A 19,833-nucleotide genomic window follows, 5' to 3' on the forward strand; every position below is an offset into this window, starting at 1 on the left:
TTTATTTTTTATTTTTTACTTTTTCCTCTGTTCCGTATCCTATAATAACCTTCCTGTGGTGAGTTACTATTATTTGAGGGCCCATCCGTCTGTGACTAGCTAGTAATTATACGAGTTGAGTCAGAAAGGTTGAAACAGAGAAGCACAAAGGGTGATTTCCAAGAAATTAAGAATTCACTAAATGGGATAATGTATAGTTGTTGTAGAAATTAATTCATGAAGCTTGAATCAGAAAGAAATTAAATGTCACGGCGTTAGAAGTTAGAACAATTATGGCTCTAGTTAATGCAAATGAGGATAAAAAAAATTTAGAAAAATAATTGAGATATGTATCTCTCATAATAAATTGTCAACCATGAAACATAAAGAAACATCAATTAACCTAGAATTTGTTATTCTCAGTTTACTTGAAATTTATAATTATTTATATATTCAGTTTTTAATAAAAGATTAAATTATATTCAAGCTGTACGAAAGTAATACAAAATCATTTTATGAGACCAAACAGTATATTTATAACATTTTTAATTCTTCAAAAATAACTAAACTTGACAGAGAGAGTATAGCACAATCTTTAGATTGCAAGGCATTAAAATATTGATGAACTTTGAACACGAAATGGAGAGAATTAACGCTTGATCTCGAATGGAGCTTTCTTTTTAATTATTGGACCAAAATATTAATCAGGGGATTGCTAAGTGACTCGTGATGATTACAATTAAGCTGAACTTTCGACTCGAACCTCTAATTCCAAGTCGCTAGCTAGGGCTAAACAAGCCGATTACGAACTGGATCCACAGCTCGTGGCCCCCCTAGACTCCTAGTATGTGTAGCATGCTAGGGCTAAACAACGTTTGGTACAAAGCTACACATATACGATTTAAAATGAAATAATGGTAATTAATTTTACAATGTTAGTTATTATTAAATTGAATTCTCTTAAACGGACTATTTTTGTTTGAAATAAAAGAAAAGTACATAATTGTCGAGAAAAATTCAACTGAAGCTAAACATTTTTTTTTTTTTTTTTTACAAAAATGAAACAATTTGAAAATTTGTTTATTGATATGGAGTTATGGCCATAGTGGCAGGACAGTCAAATTTCTGTTGACCAGAAATTGGAATGCACTTCTCGTGAAGTTTCCAACTGAAATAAATCTGTAAAGCCACATAAACGTGTTTAAAAGTTTCTTCTATTTGTTTATGATTTGGAATTCTGTTTGAGACTTTAAGAAAAGATCCTTTTTATTTGTTTCCGTTCTATTTAACACATTTCCAAAAAAAAGTTTGCTTATATACTTGTTATGTGAATTAATTAGTTGGAGGTTAATCACTGTTTGTCTGTTTTTTTTTTTCTTTAATCATATCCAGTACAAAAGGTTATAATAACTACTGTGAGAGCAAAATAGTCAAATTAAATAAAATACAAGCTAAAATAAAAAATTACATCACAACATTCTATAATTTCCTCCCTCAACATTTGTGGATTAATTACATTCAAATTGTATTCAACATTTGTGGTAAAGACATGCATAAAATGTTGAATTAGTAGAACAACACTAACCCAACACTATTTAATAGAGTAAAAAATATATTTAAATTACATTCAAATATATTTAAATTACTAACCCAACCAGCTGGATTTGTAAACAGAATGATACTGATACAGGCCATAAGCAAATAACAAGAACCACATAGCTACCCTAATCCAAGTTTCTTTCTATCTATAATAGCTCCACAGCTATATATGAAACACAAAAAGCAGAGCATACAACTTTTCAAATACAAAAGTGAAAATAATACTTAATCCTGCAACAGTGAGATTCGCAAATTAAAGGAAATAAAGTATCTTTTAATTATTTCCATCAAAAGTCAAAACCTAAAGCGGAGCACATATATAACAAACATTAATGTATTCCATTTCCACCAGCAAAAAAAAAAAATCTTAGGCAAGGTACGAGAGGATGATAGGTAAGTTTTGTATTATTCATTCATTGTATTGACTTGATTACAGATATGTGTGTATACATAGAAAGCTAAGCAGAGAATTAATCCTAGATTTACATGTAACTACAGTAGAGTAAAATGTATGAGGTGCTGTCTAGACAGAGAATAATTCTCTGTCAAAGCATTGGAGAGAATATCAGCATCTATGTAATTATCACCTTTTCAATTTCATCATAAAACTGAACAACCCCCCTTGTGTTCTGTTAACGGTTTTACTTCAAGAGTCGAACGATCCCCAATACCGTTCTCACCAACCGTAGAATTGCCATTACGAAGGAAAACGTCCCAAATGTTGAATTGCAAATTTCTGGGGATCGAGAATCAGCCTCTCTCCAATTCAAACAGCAACATCAGAAAGTTTCTCATTTGCATTCACATTCATCTCAACGTGTTCCTCATCAAGGAACTCGACAAAAGATCTTATACAGAGCCAGCCTGACTTTGATAACAGCAGAATTATTTATCTTGTAATAAAGCAATATTGTTTTATCGTCATCTAACTGCTGATCAGAAAGGAAGAGTTTGAGTTGACCGTTTTTTGGGAGACCAACCATGAGCTTCAGCTCAGTTAATTATGGCGTACCAGCTATGCACCTTGAGGTTTTTTGTTGAATCATTAATTAACTTCACAGTAACATGTCGAAAACTACTAGGTCGGGTGAACATCTGAAGCACAGCATTGTTGTGTATACCATATGATGCAAGTAATTGGTCCTTGTCAAGCATTTTACGAGAAAAGATGAGAGTTTGTTGATCAGAAGGTATCCCCTCTTTATCATGTATTATGTTTGATACGGTGTAATACCCTCTTTGACATACAAGTCGATGCATGAGTTTGTGGGTATATTATAGTAGTCTAAGGTTTGGGTGTCTATGAGGTGGGTCCCACCAAAAAACAGCTAGCTCTTGCTTGCTCGATGCAATCCTCTCCATGTCTTGCACCTTGGTTTTGATTGCATCAATTTATTTATTGGTGTTCGTTACATCGACTGCTATAGTTTTTGTTATCTTCACAAAGATCTACAGAATGAAAATTATTCATAATCTCAGAACATTGAAAAACAAATTGAGGTATATATATATATGTTGTTTCTTGGTGGTGGTTTTGTTACAAGTTCAGTTTGGATAAAAATATGAACTGCTAATAAAGCATAGATAGTTTCAGAGTGAAAAATATGATAACATATTAATTCCACAGCCAATGGAATATAGGATGAGCAATCCTTCAGTAGTATGTATTGAGATGCTATTCATACTCTCTTTTTTAACAGCAATCAGATGAGTAACACAGTAACAACATTATTGGGTTTGGTACATCTGCCTTAAAATATCTCCATTATGTCTTTTTGACATAATACAAGTACAATTCAATACAGATTATAAAACAAAAAATATTGACAGGATGTAATTACCCAAGAATAAGACAAATTAATTATGATTTATTAATATATCAATAAAGAACAATTAATGATTTAGCTTGTAATTAATTGATTGATCATAATTACTTGGTAAGTCTCTTGCCATTTCAAAAGTATCAGTCCATCAAACCATAGCCTTTTTTGGTTGGAGAAAGGAAGCAGTTAACAGTCCCCGGTCCTCAGTTTCCCGAAAATTTTCAAACTTTTTATATTAATCCTATAAACAAGTTCATTAGATCCGGTAATACTATGAAAATAATCATATAAACAAGTTCAATGGATGTTCTGCAGATGAAACCGCGTGGTCCCAGATGAAATGCATGAAAGCTGTTGAAAACGTGTGGTCAACGAACAAAGTACAATTGAAGTACAATCGGCAGTTAAACTGGGGACCACCTTCTGTGAACATACACATATTATCCTGTGAACATACAAATATTATCCTGTGAACATACACATATTATCCTATTAACATACAAATATTATCCTGTGAACATACACATATTATCCTGTGAACATACAAATATTATTCTGTGAACATACATATTGTACTTGAAATTATGGCAGTTGAAAGCGCGTCGTTGTCGGTTATGACAGTTGAAAGCGCGTGGCCGAAAAAGTACTTCTTCCGTTACTGTCAGTTGAAAGAGCGTCGGAACTAAGCTAAAAAGGGAAAGTTTAATATCAAATATTACAAATATTTATACCTATGTGGTTAATTATTTTTGTTAGATAAATGTTAACGCATGGGCGATTGGAGAAGGTTGATGTGGGGATGCGGAGTCCCTACTATTTCATTTGATGAAGGTTGACACCGGGACCATTGAGGCATGAAAAAAGAGTGGTCGTGTCAAGTTATGCATGCAAGTATTAATATTTTATTTTGCAAATATTAATTTCTTATATTTTTAGTATTTACACTTATGAATGTTAACGTAAGAAGAGTATGGCAACTGGAAAAAGGGAACTATATAATTAGTGGGGACCATAGTACAATTTTTCTTTAATGGAAATACGGAGATAAATGGGGGGTAGAGATGTGGGAATGATTATAATTATTCTAATTTCATTACATCACTTATAAATTTCATGCCAGTTTGTTCACATTATGCTCTGCATAGTCACAAGATTCCGAATTATTCGCGAATAATTCGTTTTTTTGTGTTGTCAAAATGAACACTGAATTATTCGATTGACTGAACTTTAACCAAATTAAACCGAATAATTTGCGAATTTTCTGAATTTTTTCCGAATTTTTCTCATAACATTTTTTTTTGCTCTCGTGCAGGACTAATATTTCTTATTCGGATAACTCCAAATCATTTTCGAATTATATTTGAATTATTCTTGAATCGTGAATTTTTTACCTTACCGAATCAAACCCGAATAATTCATTTTTCACAATAATGCTCTGTTCACCGACAAACTTGAGATAAATTTTTGTTATACAAGGGACCGGAAGGTACTGAATAACTGAATATCATTCTGGAACAACACTACTCTTAAAAAAAAAAAAATTCTAATAGTCGTACAATACAGTTAAATCCAAACCAATCCAGGCTTAATAAACAAATTTATCAGTTGAGGTGTAGTCAGTTACAAACAAACTGATTTCTAAATTATGAGTGGGAACATATTTGCTAGAAATTGCATATATTGTCAAAGTGTTTATGCAATTGAAGATCCAACGGTGAGCAGTGAGCGAGATCCCGGATTCCAGCAGCACAATTCCTTCTATATGAGACAAATGATGGAGCGTCGGTAGCACTTGTAGTGTGTTCATTGTTAATTGATCAGCATGAGACTTTACCAATGAGCAAAATGATTATGCTAGATATTCTGAATTATGTCTCTTGACGAAGTTGTAACTTATACCTTATAAGCAGGGGTGGACAAACCAAATTTACAGAATTAAATGACAGAGGAACCTTTGTTAAGCATCGATCGTTATGTAAACTGTAAAGAGGTCGGAAGCCACTTTCAAGTTTCAAGTACCCTGCTCCATAGTTGAAATTGGAATATTCTCTCGTTCATAACAAGGCAAAATAATACTTAATCTTGCAAAAGTGAGAGACTCAAAATAAAAGGAAAAAAAAATATTTTTTAATTCTTTTCATTACAACTCAATAAAGCGGAGCACATATATTACAAACATCAATGTATTCCACCAGCAAAAAGAAAAACATCAGTTATATGACATATCTAGTAGCTATGCTAAAAATATTCGGACTATATATAGTAATATGTATAACCAAATTCCATAACATCTCCAAGCATCTACTTGCACTAACATTCTATGCATCTTCATTTTCAACAGGTAATAGGCGAAGAGTTGAACCATCCACAATACCGCTCTCCTCAACTGTAGAATCGCTATTAAGAAGCTCGTTAAGTTCAATACCCATCTCAGATATCATACAATTGTTATTAAAAAGGTAACGTTCATTAAAAAGAATTGCAAATTCATTGAGATCGAGATCCAGCCGCTCCCCAATTCGAACAGCAACATCAGAAAGTCTCTCATATGCACCTACATTCATCACAACGGGCTTCCAATCAGGGGTCTTGACAAAGATCTTAATCAGAGCCGGCTTGACTTCGAGCACAGCATAATCATTTATCCTGTAATCACGCAATGTTTGATTGTCATCCAACTCCTGATCAGAAAAGAAGAGTTTGAGTTGACCGCCTTGTGGGAGACCAATCATGAGCTTCAACTCAGCTATGGTGTACCAGTTCTGCACCTCAAGGTTTATGGGTGAACCCTGAATAAACTTCACAGTAACATGCAGAGTACTACTAGGTCGGGTCAACATCTGAAGTATAGCATTGTTGTGTACACCACATGATGCAAGTGTTTGGTCCTCGTCAAGCACTTTACCGGAAAAGATGAGAGTTTGTTGATCAGAAGGTATCCCCCTTTTATCATGTATCATGGACTTTATGTCTGATATTGTGTCTGAGGTCTTCATATTAAGGAGTGAAAAAGAATTGGTGAGGGTCTGGATTGAAATTGTAATAGCACATGCATCTTTGACATACACGTCAATGCATGAGTTTGTAGGTATATTATAGTACTTCACGGTTTGGGTGCCTATGAGGTAGGTCCCATCAAAAAACAGCTCTTGCTTGCTCGATGCAGTCCCCTCCATGTCTTGCACCTTGGTTTTGACAGCATCAATTGTATCAGTGTTCTTTACATCAATGGCCATAGTTTTTGTCATCTTCACAAAGATCTACAGAAATATGAAAATTGATTGAAAAACAAGTTGAGGTAATAGATGTTGTTTCTTGGTGATGGCTTCTTACAAGTTCAATTTGGATAAAAATATGAACTGCTAATAAAGCATAGTTTCAGAATGAAAAATATGCTAACACATATATATATTCTACAGCCAATAATGATAGGATGAGCAATGCTTCAGCAGTATGTATTGAGATGCGATTCATACTCTCTCTTTTTTAACAGCAATCAGATTAGTAACACTGTAACAACATTATTGGATTTGGTACATCTGCCTTATAATTTCTCCATTATGTCTATTTGACATAAATAGCAAATACAATTCGATATAGATTATAAAACAAAAAATAATGACAGGATGCAATTACACAGTAATTACAAATTAAGAATTATTAATATATTAATATACAATGAATGATTTAGCTTATAGTTTATCCATCATAATTACTTGGTAAGGCTCTTGCCATTTTAAAAGTGTCAGTCCATCAAACCTTAGCCTTTTTTGGTTTCAGAAAAAGATCTCTAAATAACTGGTGGAGAAGTTACTAAATTTTTCTATATTAGTCTTGCTCAAACCCCTTTGCCTAAAAGAAGTCTCAAATCTCTTTTACTTGATATAAGAGTTTGTTAACAAAACATGATTTAAACAATGTTCATGTATTCTGATCACATCAGGTCCATTGATAACTAATTGGGACTATTTTGATCAGATGGTTAATGATGCTCTCACAAAAGAAATATCTAACTTCAAGAAAGCGTAATAATAAAATAATAAGAGTCCAATTAATGCCTCTATTTGGTCTCTCCATTATTTCATATTAAAACTTTTCAAGTACTTCAAAAACTAAAAATCAAAATAATACTCCAAGATGTGGTCGGAATCAGTTTTACTACATGCACACAAATGACGACATTTCAAATTTTATTTTGATAGGCATCATGAATTTGGAAAAATCTACTATTGTAAACAATTTCTTGAAGTCAAATTTTCAATTCTTGATTCTCATCAATCAAATCTAATATTTTATTATGTCATTTGTGTTCTTGAAGTTTTTCTATTAATTAAGAATTGAAAAGGTAAAAGTTATCAAGAATGGAAAACTTGAACGTACGTACCCTCATAAAAAATAATGAATAAGTGATTAAGCACTAAACTAATAATAATAATCTAAGGAGAAGCAGAGGTAAATGGATAATAGAAGCTCAAAAAAGGAAGAAAGAAAGACGAACCTTCTTTGACTGATCGTCAGACTTCATTCTCTGGCGCTTGCCGTCTATTTCAATTCTTGGCAAATTCCTCTTTGATTGATCCTCAGGCTTCATTCTCTAGCGCTCGTTGTCGCCTTCCTTTCTTGGGAGTTGGGAGTTCCTTCTTCTTTGACTGATCGTTGTCGCTTTCCTTAATTTCTTGGCAGATCCTTCTTCTTTGACTGATCGTCGGAATCTATTCCCTGGCGCTCTTCGATCACTTCCCTTTCTTGGTTTGCAAAACCTGACAAAAGAGCTTTTTCAAATCACCCCAAAGTTGATCCCACAGTATCAACTATATATGTATATATACTATAGTAGTTATTGGGCCCACTATCCAGTTTAGTCAATTTTTACTTGACACGTAGTGTGGAAAAAATGGCACGGCGGAGTCGGCTCTATCACAGAACGGCACGGTAACGGCACGGTAACGGCACGGCATGTGTTACTGTTTCGTGCCGTGTCCATCGGACCTATCACCTAAGAAACAAAGGGAAACAGGAGGGTGCACGTTCAGCCATATGATGAGCAGATTTAATTAACGAATTCGTCCCTATTAAATTCATTAATAACATAATCTAATTAATCCGTTAATCAGACGACCTCCTCCTCTGACCTCTGTACCCGATAGCGGAAATAGGCAGGCGGTAACTAAAGCCCATAAGTACTTCAGCCCAATTCTAAAGAAATTCAATGCAACACAGTTCTTTATAAATGGATCAATATTGTAGAAGATAAAAGCCCAAAATGGACCAAGCCCAATTATATTTTTTAGTCGAAGGGCACACGTGTTTAAATCCAGTCTCTCTACAATTACATTTACAACCCGACTTGACACCCAACTCTCCCACTATTTCTCTCGCTAATTTCTCGGATCGGATCTAGACATCTAGTGCTGTTCGCGCAAATTCTGTAGGTAGTTTCTAAATCTTGCTCTATTTTCCTTGAATTCAGATTTCTTTTACCAGCAACTACGATTTCGCTCTAAGATTTTTGGCATCGTAATTATAGTCGCATTTTGGCGGTAAAATCCCTGAAATATATTTGTCGTTTCTCTTTCTTTTTAATTAGACGAGAAACATTGAGCTCAGATCTAAAATTTGCAGTATGATTTGCTGGATACAATGTTATCTTGGTTTGGGACCTATGCTTCTACCTGCTTCAATTGCGTTATGAGTTAATTCGATCTTCTTTTACTGGATCTGATTCTGTTAATTTTTGTTAGGTTATTATATAAATTTTGTATTTGCGGTTCTGGATCAGAAAACATGGGGCATGAATACAGAGACTACTCCAAGGTTAGTGTTCCTTTAAAAGCGTTGATCTTATCATTTTGTTCTGGTTATATTGATTTCTTCTATCCATGCCTGTTGTTTTTGATGTAACAAAATACCTTTGTATAATCGGAAAAATGAGATGAAAAGAAGAGAGAGAGAGAGAGAGAGACATCCTTACCAAACAGTTACTGGTCTGGTACTGCCAGGTACAGCCTGATAACCATTAGACTGAAGTTGTCCAGAATGGAAATTTATTTGAGTTACTTCTTTGTATTATTGAGAGAAATAATGGGTTTAGCTCATGCGATTATTCAAATGACATAGACCGTTATGTTCTTTCCTCTTTTTTTTTGGTTCCTTTTCTGGTATTACTTGAACTGTTTGGTTTTGTCAGGAATCATGTCCGACAGTGAAGAATATTCTTCTATTGGATTCAGAGGGGAAGCGTGTGGCTGTCAAATATTTTTCCGATGATATGCCAACTCATGCAGCAAAGTTGGCCTTTGAGAAATCTGTTTTCACCAAAACTCTCAAGACAAACGCACGCTCAGAAGGTTCTCTCTTTATTTTCCCCCGTAATAGCTGCATTATAAGTTTATTATGTTTTTATTAACTTGTAATATACCATTGAGACTCGTAGGACAATGAACCAGTATAGTTAGCAATGTCATAAACTGTACCGGTGAATGTAATGTTATCTCTTGCGTATATGTCAGAAAGGGATTAAATTACTTACATTGGCATGCATGATTAATTTAATAAGAAAAACACATTGTATTTGCATTTGATGAAAACAATTGTTTGTTGACAGTGTATCAGTTCTTCTTGAGTTCTTTTTGTATACTACTTTATGCTGCTGTATCATAATTCTATTTATTCATGCAGCTGAGATAACAATGTTTGATGGATATATTGTGGTGTATAAATTTATTCACGACCTTCATTTCTTTGTAACGGCTGGAGATGATGAGAATGAGCTCATACTAGCTAGTGTTCTTCAAGGCTTCACTGATTCTATTGCACTTCTCCTGAGGTACATGAATTCTTTATTGGTTATATAATTTAGGGGGAATTTCACGTATACCCCTCAAAAACTTCAAAATTACGTATTTCCCCCTCTAAAGTTTGAAATTACGTATTTTCCCCTCTAAACTTCAAAAACTCACAAATTTACCAATTTTATTGTATTTTATATTAAAACTCATTCTAAAATCTTAAAATACTCATTTTACCATTTATTAAAAGCATATAAAGCCCATGAAACTCAAATTTAAATCTAAAGGGTTCCTCCACCGTTTGATCCGTGTGCATCGCATTAAGATCTGTGCATAGTGCTTCAATTTCGTGTTGATCTAGCATGCACGGATCTTAAAGCAATATTGATTGGTGCACATCGCATTAAGATCTGTGCACGTCACATCAATATACGTGCGTGTTCGCATCAAGATTCGTGCTGATCCTGCACACGCATATTTAAAAGTAGTTTGGACGGTAGAAAAATTGTTCAGATTCAATTTTGAGTTTGATGGGATTTATATGCTTTTAATAAAAGGGTAAAATGGGTATTTTATAAATATAGAATGAGTTTTAATATAAAAGACTATAAAATGGGTAAATTTGTGAGTATTTGAAGTTTAGAGGGGGAAATATGTAATTTTAAACTTTAGAGGGGGAATATGTAATTTTGAAGTTTTTAAGGGGTATACGTGAAATTCCCCCTATAATTTAATATTTGCTTTGAAGCATGAGGTGTCGATCTTATATTAATCTTTTCATTCAATATATGGTATCGGCAAAAATGCCCTTGTTATGCTTACTGTAACATAACCTGTTAACCAGGATTGTCCATATGAAAATTATGCTTGGACCAATTGTATAGTACATTAGAAGGAATATTTACTGCACCGTGTAATATGTATTTACTTACCTAGGAATGATGTGGAGAAGAGAACTGCTCTTGAGAACCTCGACTTAATTCTCCTTTGCATTGATGAAATTGTGGATGGCGGGTAATGTACTTTCTACTTCTTTAGCTTGGCTCAATTGTTTAAATCCTCAAGTTTTGTGATCTCGTCCATTAAGCATATGCATTTTTGCAATTTAATCTGACTTTTTTTTTTCTTATTGTAGGATAATACTGGAGACAGATGCTAATAACATTGCTGGAAAGGTGGCCACAAATGCCGTTGACGGTGCTGTGCCCTTTTCTGAGCAGGTATTTTTGTTTTTCAATTCCTAGAGTTTGTAATATTAGGATTTTTTTTTTTAAATTTAGTTTTTCATATTGGCTTTTCATTTACAAATATAAAAAGTTTGCATTTTTATTCATGAATCTGGATGATTTTTCTATCTTGTGCAGACAATTTCTCAAGCTTTGGCTACAGCAAGAGAGCACCTGGCGAGGTCCCTTCTTAAATAAATTGTGGGTTCTTTTGGTTCACCTTGTTGTTTTCAAATTTAATATTCTCCTTAATTAATTAATCAAATCTTGATGTGCTTGTACTTGACCTGTTATTATCAGTGGATTGGTGTGGAATTAGATAATTTAGTCTGAAATTAATGTCTGCATGGCAATTCTGTATGCTCTTTGCTGCTCTGTCCCTAGTTATTATTGTTTCCTGAAAGTTAAATACAAAATTAACGTTGCTTTAGAAATCGGTATTATAAGAGTCTATATCGTCTGAGGTAACAGAATGGTTATGTTTAGATCTGGACTGTTCCATCAGAATCCGAGCCAATCCTGTCTGAGACAGAATGCAAGGGGCCCCTTTAATTTTTTTGTGAATTCTAATCAAACGGTTCGGATCTAAACAGAAATATTCTGTTACCTTGGTGAATGAGGTGATATGAATTCGTATGATAAAACCGTAGAAGGATTACATATACTATGATCTAATTGTTAAACTACTATAAAAATCCCAAAAAAGATCCATGTACCAAGAAAAGTAGATTCGAGATATTTATATCTAAGAAAGGGTTCTCTTGGTCTGTGATTGAGAAATAAATTATTCAGTAATGAACAAATTTCTTCCGCACTAGACTGTCAATTAGGTTAAAAGGTAACAACTAATAATTTTTTTAGTTTGATATCACTGACAGCTTAAATTTTTTGTTGACACCTATCTATAGATCGTCCCTCCAGAGAAATATTTGACTAGTATAGTAAAGGGAATATGAGGTGAACAAAAGTTGCGTCAATAAAATCAGTTCACCCAAAAACTTTGAATTTGGCTCGTTATATGGAACTTATTAGATTACTTTTAGTAAATTAACCTGTTCATTTTAAAAAAATGTTTTAAATAGAATCTGATTGTTTCAATGAATTTGAACATATTTGACAATTAATGGTGCCCAACCATTCGATCAGATTTGATAGGTCTGATCTAAACTAAAGGCGGTTTTGTTTAGATCTTTTGAATACAATCAAATGTATTGTGTACATTCAGATGTAGGGCCGCTAATGATCAAGGTTCGGTTTAAACTCGGTTCGGTTCAATGAGAAAAGCAAAATGACTCAGTTCTAGCTCGGCTCGATTTTGAAAGAAAAAGCTCGGTTCGGCTTGGCTCATGTAAACACTTGGCTCAACTCGGCTTGGTCTGGCTCGCAAGTCGGCTCATACTATTTGAGAATGATTGATCATTTAGAAACACTTGGCTCAACTCAGCTTGACCTAGCTCGCAAGTCGGCTCATACTATTTGAGAATGATTGATCATTTAGATTGCTTAATTACCATTAAATACTATATATGTTTTTAAAATGGACGACCATTAAATTTTAAGACGATAAAAAAAAATTACTAGAAACGTATGTAAGTTTACCCTGAGCTCATGCTCGTTTTGAATTTGGCTCGAGTTCATATTCCTCAAATAACATAATTGGCTACCTCTATTTGAGCTATAATTTTAAAACATTTTAATTAACCGTTGAACTTGATTCAAACATCGCTTTCTATTTATTAACGTTATTCAGTTTAGAGCTTTTAGCCACAAGCATTACAATGCTTTCTTAAATCAAGATGGTTATTTTTTCTAATATTTTGTCATGCGATCAACATAATATTGATAATTCAATAATTTTAACTTCAAGAAGTAATTATTAGTTATTTATCATTTGGTACTAAAATAATATAACAACAAATATCACAAAAATAACAATAATTCAAATTTTAATTACTTCAGGCCTAATAGTTTAACTGATTCAGGCTAAATTTAAATTATTATAAATGAATCAAATTAATTTAGAATCAAACACACATTTACTCGAAAACCTGATCTTTTATGAATATTTAAAAATAAGAAGTTTGTTCTCTATTTTTATTTAAAAAATAATAATTAAAAATGATGTCCAATTTTTTATCTTAAAATATGAAAAAAGTTACTGTTCTTACTCAATTCGTTGACACTGTCCAGACATAAGCTGAACTCGTAATTCAACGCCTGTCTTAGTTTAATGGTCGTCCATTTTAAAACACATAGTATTTATTGGTGTAATTAAGCAATCGAAATAATCAATCATAATCATTCTCAACTTTAGTTTTCAAAATAGCCTCCAAGGCCGGCTCATGAGTCAGCTCGGCTCAACTCAAATTCGGTTCAGATTAAGCCATAATATTTGAGTCGAGTTGAGTTGAACTTTTTTCAGTTTAGAGTTCAATTCATTATAAAAAAATTGAGTTGTTCAACTCCATGTTTAGATGGAACTAGATCTTTTGGATTATAAAATAAATAGTATAAAAATAATACTTTTCCAATTAGCATGTGATAATAACGGTAGAAAGATTCAGATAGTATGAAAATAGTGTTAATTTTGTATTATTTAAAATATTGCAAATGTTGATTGAATTATAGATAATTTAGAATAATAACAATATTATTCTGTTATCTTACAAGAAAAATATGTGTTTAAATTGCATATGACCAAAATAACGATATTACTTTTTGAATTATTGCTAAAAAAGCGTATGCCGTGCTGTAATAAGCGCAAAGGAGCTTATATATACTGTCATAAAGCCGAACTTTTATAAATATCCAAAAAATAATTAAATTTAAAAAACTAACCAAAGTTGCAACGGATTTTGAAATCTACTCAAACCGCAAAAAAAAATTTGTGGTAATTCAGTCTAAAACCGCAAAAAAAAAATTGCGGTTTTGGAATTCCAAAACCAACGGTTTAAAAAAAATGCAAATTTTTTTGCGGTTTTGGAATTCCAAACAAAAGAAAAACCGCAAAAAAAATTTGTGGTTTCAATTTTTTTTTCAGATTTTTTTATTTAAATAGAAATATTTATAATTTATTTATTTTTTGTATTGAAATATTTAATATATTTCTTTGAAAATAGATGGAATACTATATAATTTGATTTATTAGAAAGACTGCTACAAATAACCCGGATCAACATTTTTCATGCCGAATTTTTTACGACTGTAGGAAAAATTAATATATTTCTTTATGAGTTATTAAAAAAAAATGTTTGAATTCTGAATTATTGACCCCGTATAGATCTAAATAGAATATGGATCAAATCCTATCGGACAGTCCGGATCTAAATAGAAATATATTGTTATCTCAGAGAATATGGATTCTAACACTGAGGGATGTCAAGAAAACCCGAAACCTTATATCTGTTTATTTGATTATCTGATCTGTATCAGACGAATATGGGTAAAAAGAAAAAAAATTGCTAACTTAACTCATTTGGATTCGAGTAAGTGAGTATAACAGAATCACAAACAGTAATTAGGTACAACTGATTTTTGGTTCTGTTATTAGTAAGAATGTTTTGTTAACTTATTAGATAAGACTATGGATGAGATTTATTAAATAAGGCTACGGATGAGAGCTATTTTGTACCCTATAGGCTAGGGTAATTGATAAATGATAAGTGATAAATATATAATATTATGTATGATAATTTATTGTATTTGTAAGTATAACTATATAATTTATTATTATTATTATTAGATTGATTTCTGCAATATTTTTTACATTTTTATTTAATTATTTATGATAAAATTGATTTATAATATTTTTCATACTTTTAATTAATAATTTATATTTTTTAATAGTGAGATAAAAATTGTAATCTTTATATTTTATGATACCTACATGTTTAATATATTTATTTATTTATTTATTATATTTTTGTATTATATTATATGACCTATCAATTTAGTCCATATTATTCAATTTGTTATCGTTTAAGATAATGGGTTATTATAAAATACGAAATAAAGACAAGAAAATACTTCCGCCCAGTACCGTATCCATCTGTAGCCATGGACAGATCAGTATTCAGTAGATCACCAGCATTTCCTCGTTCTAAGCTCTAAACCACTCCATTTTTTGCTGAACCGTTGATCTGCATCAAGATTTGCGCTGGGACGAATCAAATGTTCAGATCCACGGCTCAGATGAACAAAGTAAAACCCCTAAACCCTGGTGCTGAAAGGTGAAACATGTACATTTGGTTCTTCTCCTCAACCCACTACCACCCCCCCTCCGTCGTGGCCATGTCAGCATCCTCCGACGATGTGTTCTACTCCGCTCGCGATTCCTCCTCTTCAAACTCTAACCTTAGTCAAAACCAGCACCATCCCCTTTCTCCGACTCTAAACACTAACCTTGACCCTTGCGCCGACCTAAACCATCATTTGATGCCACCACCTGACAAGTGGCTCCTCAGAATAGCATCAAGCGCTGGACAGATTATTTCTTCGGTTCTTGGTTTGTCGGATGGAAGTAGCGGCGACGATGAATCTGACGAGGAAGTGGCTGAGACCCCTATCTTTTGTAAGGACCGTTTCATTTGGAAGGATTTTGAATTTCTCGATGGGAGCTCTTACTAGATATTATTCAAAAGTTAATACAAGTTACTAAAGACTCATTCTCTTTCTCTCTCCTACCTTTTAAGTTATTGGAATTAAAATTAATGATAGTTATTTATTCAATTTCCTAAATGCTCTGCAGATGAAGAGAAATATGAATCTGGTGAGAGGATTAAGAAACTGAATCAGGTACTCTATGTGCTTTGCCTGGTAGAGTGGTACCTCTACTTGTGTTCAGTGATACATGTTGGTTGAGGTTTATATCTTAAATTTTGTGTTTAGTGAAATCAACAAATGGAATAATGTTTCATGCATACACATGCCTCTACCAGACCTGACTAGCTAGCATAGTCTTGAACTGGTACAGTACTCGTACAGAGAAGGTTGTCATGTCTCAGAACTAGAAGAGAAAACTTTGATTTTACTCAAGTGGCTCGAGTAAAAGTACAACCAATAACCGAAAATAAAAGGGTAATTTACATAATTTCATATGTATTTATTTTAATTATGATAGGGAATGGCATTGGGTCAGGTTGAAGAACCAAAGGCAATTATTCCTCTAACCAAATCTGAGGAGCCCGTTACACAAGAGGCAATTATTCCTCTAACCAAATCTGAGGAGCCCGTTACACAAGAGACAATTTCAAGGCAGATTTTATCTCTATTAGTATCCTTCATTTGTTTGTTTTGTTCTACTTTTCTGCTACTGTCAAAGGTAAACTAAGATATAATTTGGGTTAACTTGTTGAAAGTTGAAACTAGAATCTTTTTCTTTTCTTTTTTCTTTTTTTTTTTGTTATCTTTTAATTATTGATATGTTCTATATTTTGTTGAACGGTTCCACTGATGCAACAATAGTATTGCAATAATCGCACAATCTAATAAAGAAGCAGAAACACCATTTTTTATCTTAAAATCTATTTCTCTCCATTTTCAGGGAACAGAGTTTGAAGCCGATAAATCCAGTACAATCACAGGTCGTAGAATTCTCTTCTCCCTTCATTCATCCCAAGGATGTCTCCAGTCACAACCATCTAGTGCAGACACCATTATCTCCAGTTCAGATGTCACTGGAGATTCACAGTGTTACAGTTTCGGAGGCAAAGAAATGGTGTGAGGAGAACAAAAGTACATCTTCAAGCTTTACACTGCCTCTAAACCCCAATATTGCCCCTTCCCCTCACCAAGATCAACAATCTCTCTCCAAAATCATACCACATGTAAACCCTCTGCCTTCTCCTTCCCCTACCCAAAATCAACAACCGCCTCTATCCAACATTGTACCTCCCGTAAACCTCTTGCCTTCATCTTCTCTCAGCAAAAACCAGCAACAGCAACAGCCTTCCCACGCTGTACCACCTTTACACCCCAATGCCGCCCTCTCTTGCACAAACCAAAGACAGAAATCACCTCAGTCATCAATCCCTAGCAGTGAGAGGCGGTCCAAACCTCACTCTCAGAGCAACCAGCCTAGTCTTAAGTGCCCATTGACATCCTCTAACCACAAAAGGATGCTCAACAAGGAGACCCAAGACTTGATCTTTGATCCAACGGTTGAGGAAGGATCTGGGGCCAAGAGGATACCGAGCAACTTGAAGGAGGTAATTGAGCTCTTTTCTGGGGACTTAAATGCCAAAGAGCTTGTTAATATGGATTTGTTGGATGCCCTGGAGATGAAGGGGATTACTTTTGAAGATCCTCTTTGGTGGCCTAAATAAAAAGTTTGGTGAGTTCAATTTTGGTGCATCTTTTTTTTTTTTATGAGAATATATTATGAAGTGACTGGTGCATGTGAACTACTTGGTGGTTTTGGTATATTGATATGTTTTTGTTTAGCTTCAGTTTGGCCTTTTGCAAAAAGGAATTCTATAAATTTTCTTATAAACTTTTTGGTATTTTTGTGAAGTAAAGTGTTTGATGGATATATTGTGGTGCATAGATATTTCTTATGACCTTCATTTTTTTGTGAAGTAAAGTCCTTGGGTATGTATCTGTTGTTAATTATTCCATGAACGCAGCAGCCTATGTTTCATTTTTGGAACTCCGATCTATAATGGACAAGTCAGATTGGAATTTGGATCGACTAGGAATATTCAGGAATCTTTTGGTATGATCCGATCAGTTCATCATAGATTAGACAAATTAGAAATAAAAATGAATAGCAGGAAAACAAATTAAATTCCGGGCACTTACCCTGGTTGTTATCCAGGTTTGCCTTCTCTTTTCTACTCTCTCCCTCTCTGGTATAAGTTGAATAAATCAACATGTTCAATTCCTCGGCAAAAATAAAAATAAATAGTAAAAATTGGTAATAGAAGTAGTTTTTAAGTTATTCCAATAGAGATTTTGATTTCTATTGGATCACTTCTTATCCTCCATAGCCTTCTCTTTTCTATTAAATCGCTTCTCTTCTCTATGACTTTAATTAATTTTTATTCGGCCAAAAGACATGTAGTACCGAAACATGTCCGTGTATATACTAACTCTTTTAAGCATTCATAATATCGCCTTAATTATTTATTTATTTTACCAAAAAGCACCTGATGTATGTGAAATCTGGATGAACTCCTTAGTTCAGGTCCCGGAATTTGGCGAAGACAACTTTTGGCATATTTATATCAAGCAACATATATTGCTTAAAAAGAAGGTCACATGTTAATATGTGATTAAGGTGATGATGTATATGCCCGATTTTTTTATAAATATCCAAAGTTGCGCAAGATTTTGAAATCTACTCAAACTGCAAAAAAAATTTGTGGTAATTCAGTCTAAAACAGTAAAAAAAACATGCGATTTTAAAATTCCAAAACCACATTTTTTTTTTAAAAAAAACGCAAAAAAAAATTGTGTTTTCAAATTTTTTTTTCATTTTTCAGATTTTTTTTATTTAAATAGAAATATTTATAATTTTTTTATTGAAATATTAGAAACCTTTAATATATTTCTTTGAAAATAGATGGAATACTGCATAATTTGATTTATTAGAAAGACTACTACAAATAACCCGGATCAATATTTTTCATGCCGAATTTTTTTTACTGTTGTAAGAAAAATTAATATATTTCTTTATGAGTTATTGAAAAAAAATAAAAATGCTTGGATTCTGAGTTATTGATTCCAATTGAAAAGTCACTTCTAGGTAATACAGAAAATATTGTGATCCTTCTAGTACATTTAATTTATAAAAAGTTGTATCTATTTTGAGAATTTTTTAATAACAATCATTAAATAACTTAAAAATTTTATTTTTTTCAAAAATAGATACAATTTTTTTAGAAATTAATTGCACTAGAAGGATGGCAATATTTTCTGTATTTACTTAGAAGTGACTTTTGAACCGGGATCAATAACTGAGAATCCAAACATTTTTATTTTTTTCCAATAAGACATAAAGAAATATATTAATTTTTCTTACAGCCACAAAAAATCCGGTATGTAAAATGTTGATCCGGGTTATTTGTAGCAGTCTTTCTAATAAATCAAATTATATAGTATTCCATCTATTTTCAAAGAAATATATTAAATATTTCTAATATTTCAATACAAAAATTAAATAAATTATAAATATTTCTATTTAAATACTGAAAAATAAAAAAAATATTGGAACCGCAAATTTTTTTTTGCGGTTTTTATTTATTTTTATTACTGCTGGTTTTGGAAAAACCGTAATTTTTTTTGCAGTTTTAGATTGAATTACCACAACAATTTTTTGCGGTTTGGGTAGATTTCGAAATCTGGTGCAACTTTGGTTAGTTTTTTAAATTTAATTATTTTTTTGGATATTTTTGTAAAAAATTCGGTATATATGCCGTA

General features: G+C 32.7%; 3 protein-coding genes across 6 annotated transcripts; 2 read left to right on the forward strand and 1 right to left on the reverse strand.

Moving 5' to 3' along the window:
* Window positions 1-5,719: 5,719 nt before the first annotated feature.
* Window positions 5,720-8,065, reverse strand: LOC144567124 (polyubiquitin-like). The gene is made up of 2 exons (XM_078317174.1): window positions 7,900-8,065; window positions 5,720-6,661 (listed from the first exon to the last, which is right to left on the reverse strand). The coding sequence occupies exons 1-2, from the start codon at window positions 7,990-7,992 to the stop codon at window positions 5,720-5,722; spliced, it is 1,035 nt and encodes a 344-aa protein (XP_078173300.1). The 5' UTR covers window positions 7,993-8,065.
* Window positions 8,066-8,707: 642 nt separating this feature from the next.
* LOC144567254 (coatomer subunit zeta-2) lies at window positions 8,708-11,775 on the forward strand. Of its 3 annotated transcripts, none has more exons than XM_078317346.1 (7): window positions 8,708-8,833; window positions 9,143-9,215; window positions 9,589-9,748; window positions 10,080-10,227; window positions 11,126-11,203; window positions 11,325-11,409; window positions 11,554-11,775. In XM_078317346.1, exons 2-7 carry the CDS (start codon window positions 9,186-9,188, stop codon window positions 11,611-11,613), a joined length of 561 nt encoding a protein of 186 aa, XP_078173472.1. In that variant the 5' UTR covers window positions 8,708-8,833; window positions 9,143-9,185; the 3' UTR covers window positions 11,614-11,775. The 3 variants fall into 3 exon arrangements, with proteins under 3 accessions (XP_078173472.1, XP_078173473.1, XP_078173474.1); XM_078317347.1 differs by having other exon boundaries at window positions 8,737-8,829; XM_078317348.1 differs by lacking the exon at window positions 8,708-8,833 and adding an exon at window positions 8,838-8,941.
* Window positions 11,776-15,654: 3,879 nt separating this feature from the next.
* LOC144567512 (uncharacterized) lies at window positions 15,655-17,946 on the forward strand. 2 transcript variants are annotated; one of them, XM_078317660.1, is made up of 3 exons: window positions 15,655-15,985; window positions 16,163-16,209; window positions 16,958-17,946. In XM_078317660.1, exons 1-3 carry the CDS (start codon window positions 15,706-15,708, stop codon window positions 17,135-17,137), a joined length of 507 nt encoding a protein of 168 aa, XP_078173786.1. In that variant the 5' UTR covers window positions 15,655-15,705; the 3' UTR covers window positions 17,138-17,946. The 2 variants fall into 2 exon arrangements, with proteins under 2 accessions (XP_078173786.1, XP_078173785.1); XM_078317659.1 differs by lacking the exons at window positions 15,655-15,985; window positions 16,163-16,209 and adding an exon at window positions 16,612-16,735.
* The last annotated feature ends 1,887 nt before the right edge of the window (window positions 17,947-19,833 follow it).

This window comes from Carex rostrata, chromosome 16 (genome assembly GCF_964058835.1).
Source record: "Carex rostrata chromosome 16, lpCarRost1.2, whole genome shotgun sequence".
Taxonomy (NCBI): domain Eukaryota; kingdom Viridiplantae; phylum Streptophyta; class Magnoliopsida; order Poales; family Cyperaceae; genus Carex; species Carex rostrata.

What these genes read in the sequence shown, in the direction of transcription:
- LOC144567254 (XM_078317346.1), top strand. Translation starts at nt 9,186, where the DNA reads ATGGGGCATGAATACAGAGACTACTCCAAG. An exon ending in TCTATTGCACTTCTCCTGAG is followed by an intron (nt 10,228 to 11,125) that starts GTACATGAATTC and finishes TTACTTACCTAG; the next exon opens with GAATGATGTGGAGAAGAGAA. An exon ending in CTGTGCCCTTTTCTGAGCAG is followed by an intron (nt 11,410 to 11,553) that starts GTATTTTTGTTT and finishes TATCTTGTGCAG; the next exon opens with ACAATTTCTCAAGCTTTGGC.
- LOC144567512 (XM_078317659.1), top strand. Translation starts at nt 17,085, where the DNA reads ATGTCACTGGAGATTCACAGTGTTACAGTTTCGGAGGCAAAGAAATGG.
- LOC144567124 (XM_078317174.1), bottom strand. Translation starts at nt 7,992, where the DNA reads ATGAAGCCTGAGGATCAATCAAAGAGGAATTTGCCAAGAATTGAAATA. An exon ending in CTGACGATCAGTCAAAGAAG is followed by an intron (nt 6,662 to 7,899) that starts GTTCGTCTTTCT and finishes ATATTTCTGTAG; the next exon opens with ATCTTTGTGAAGATGACAAA.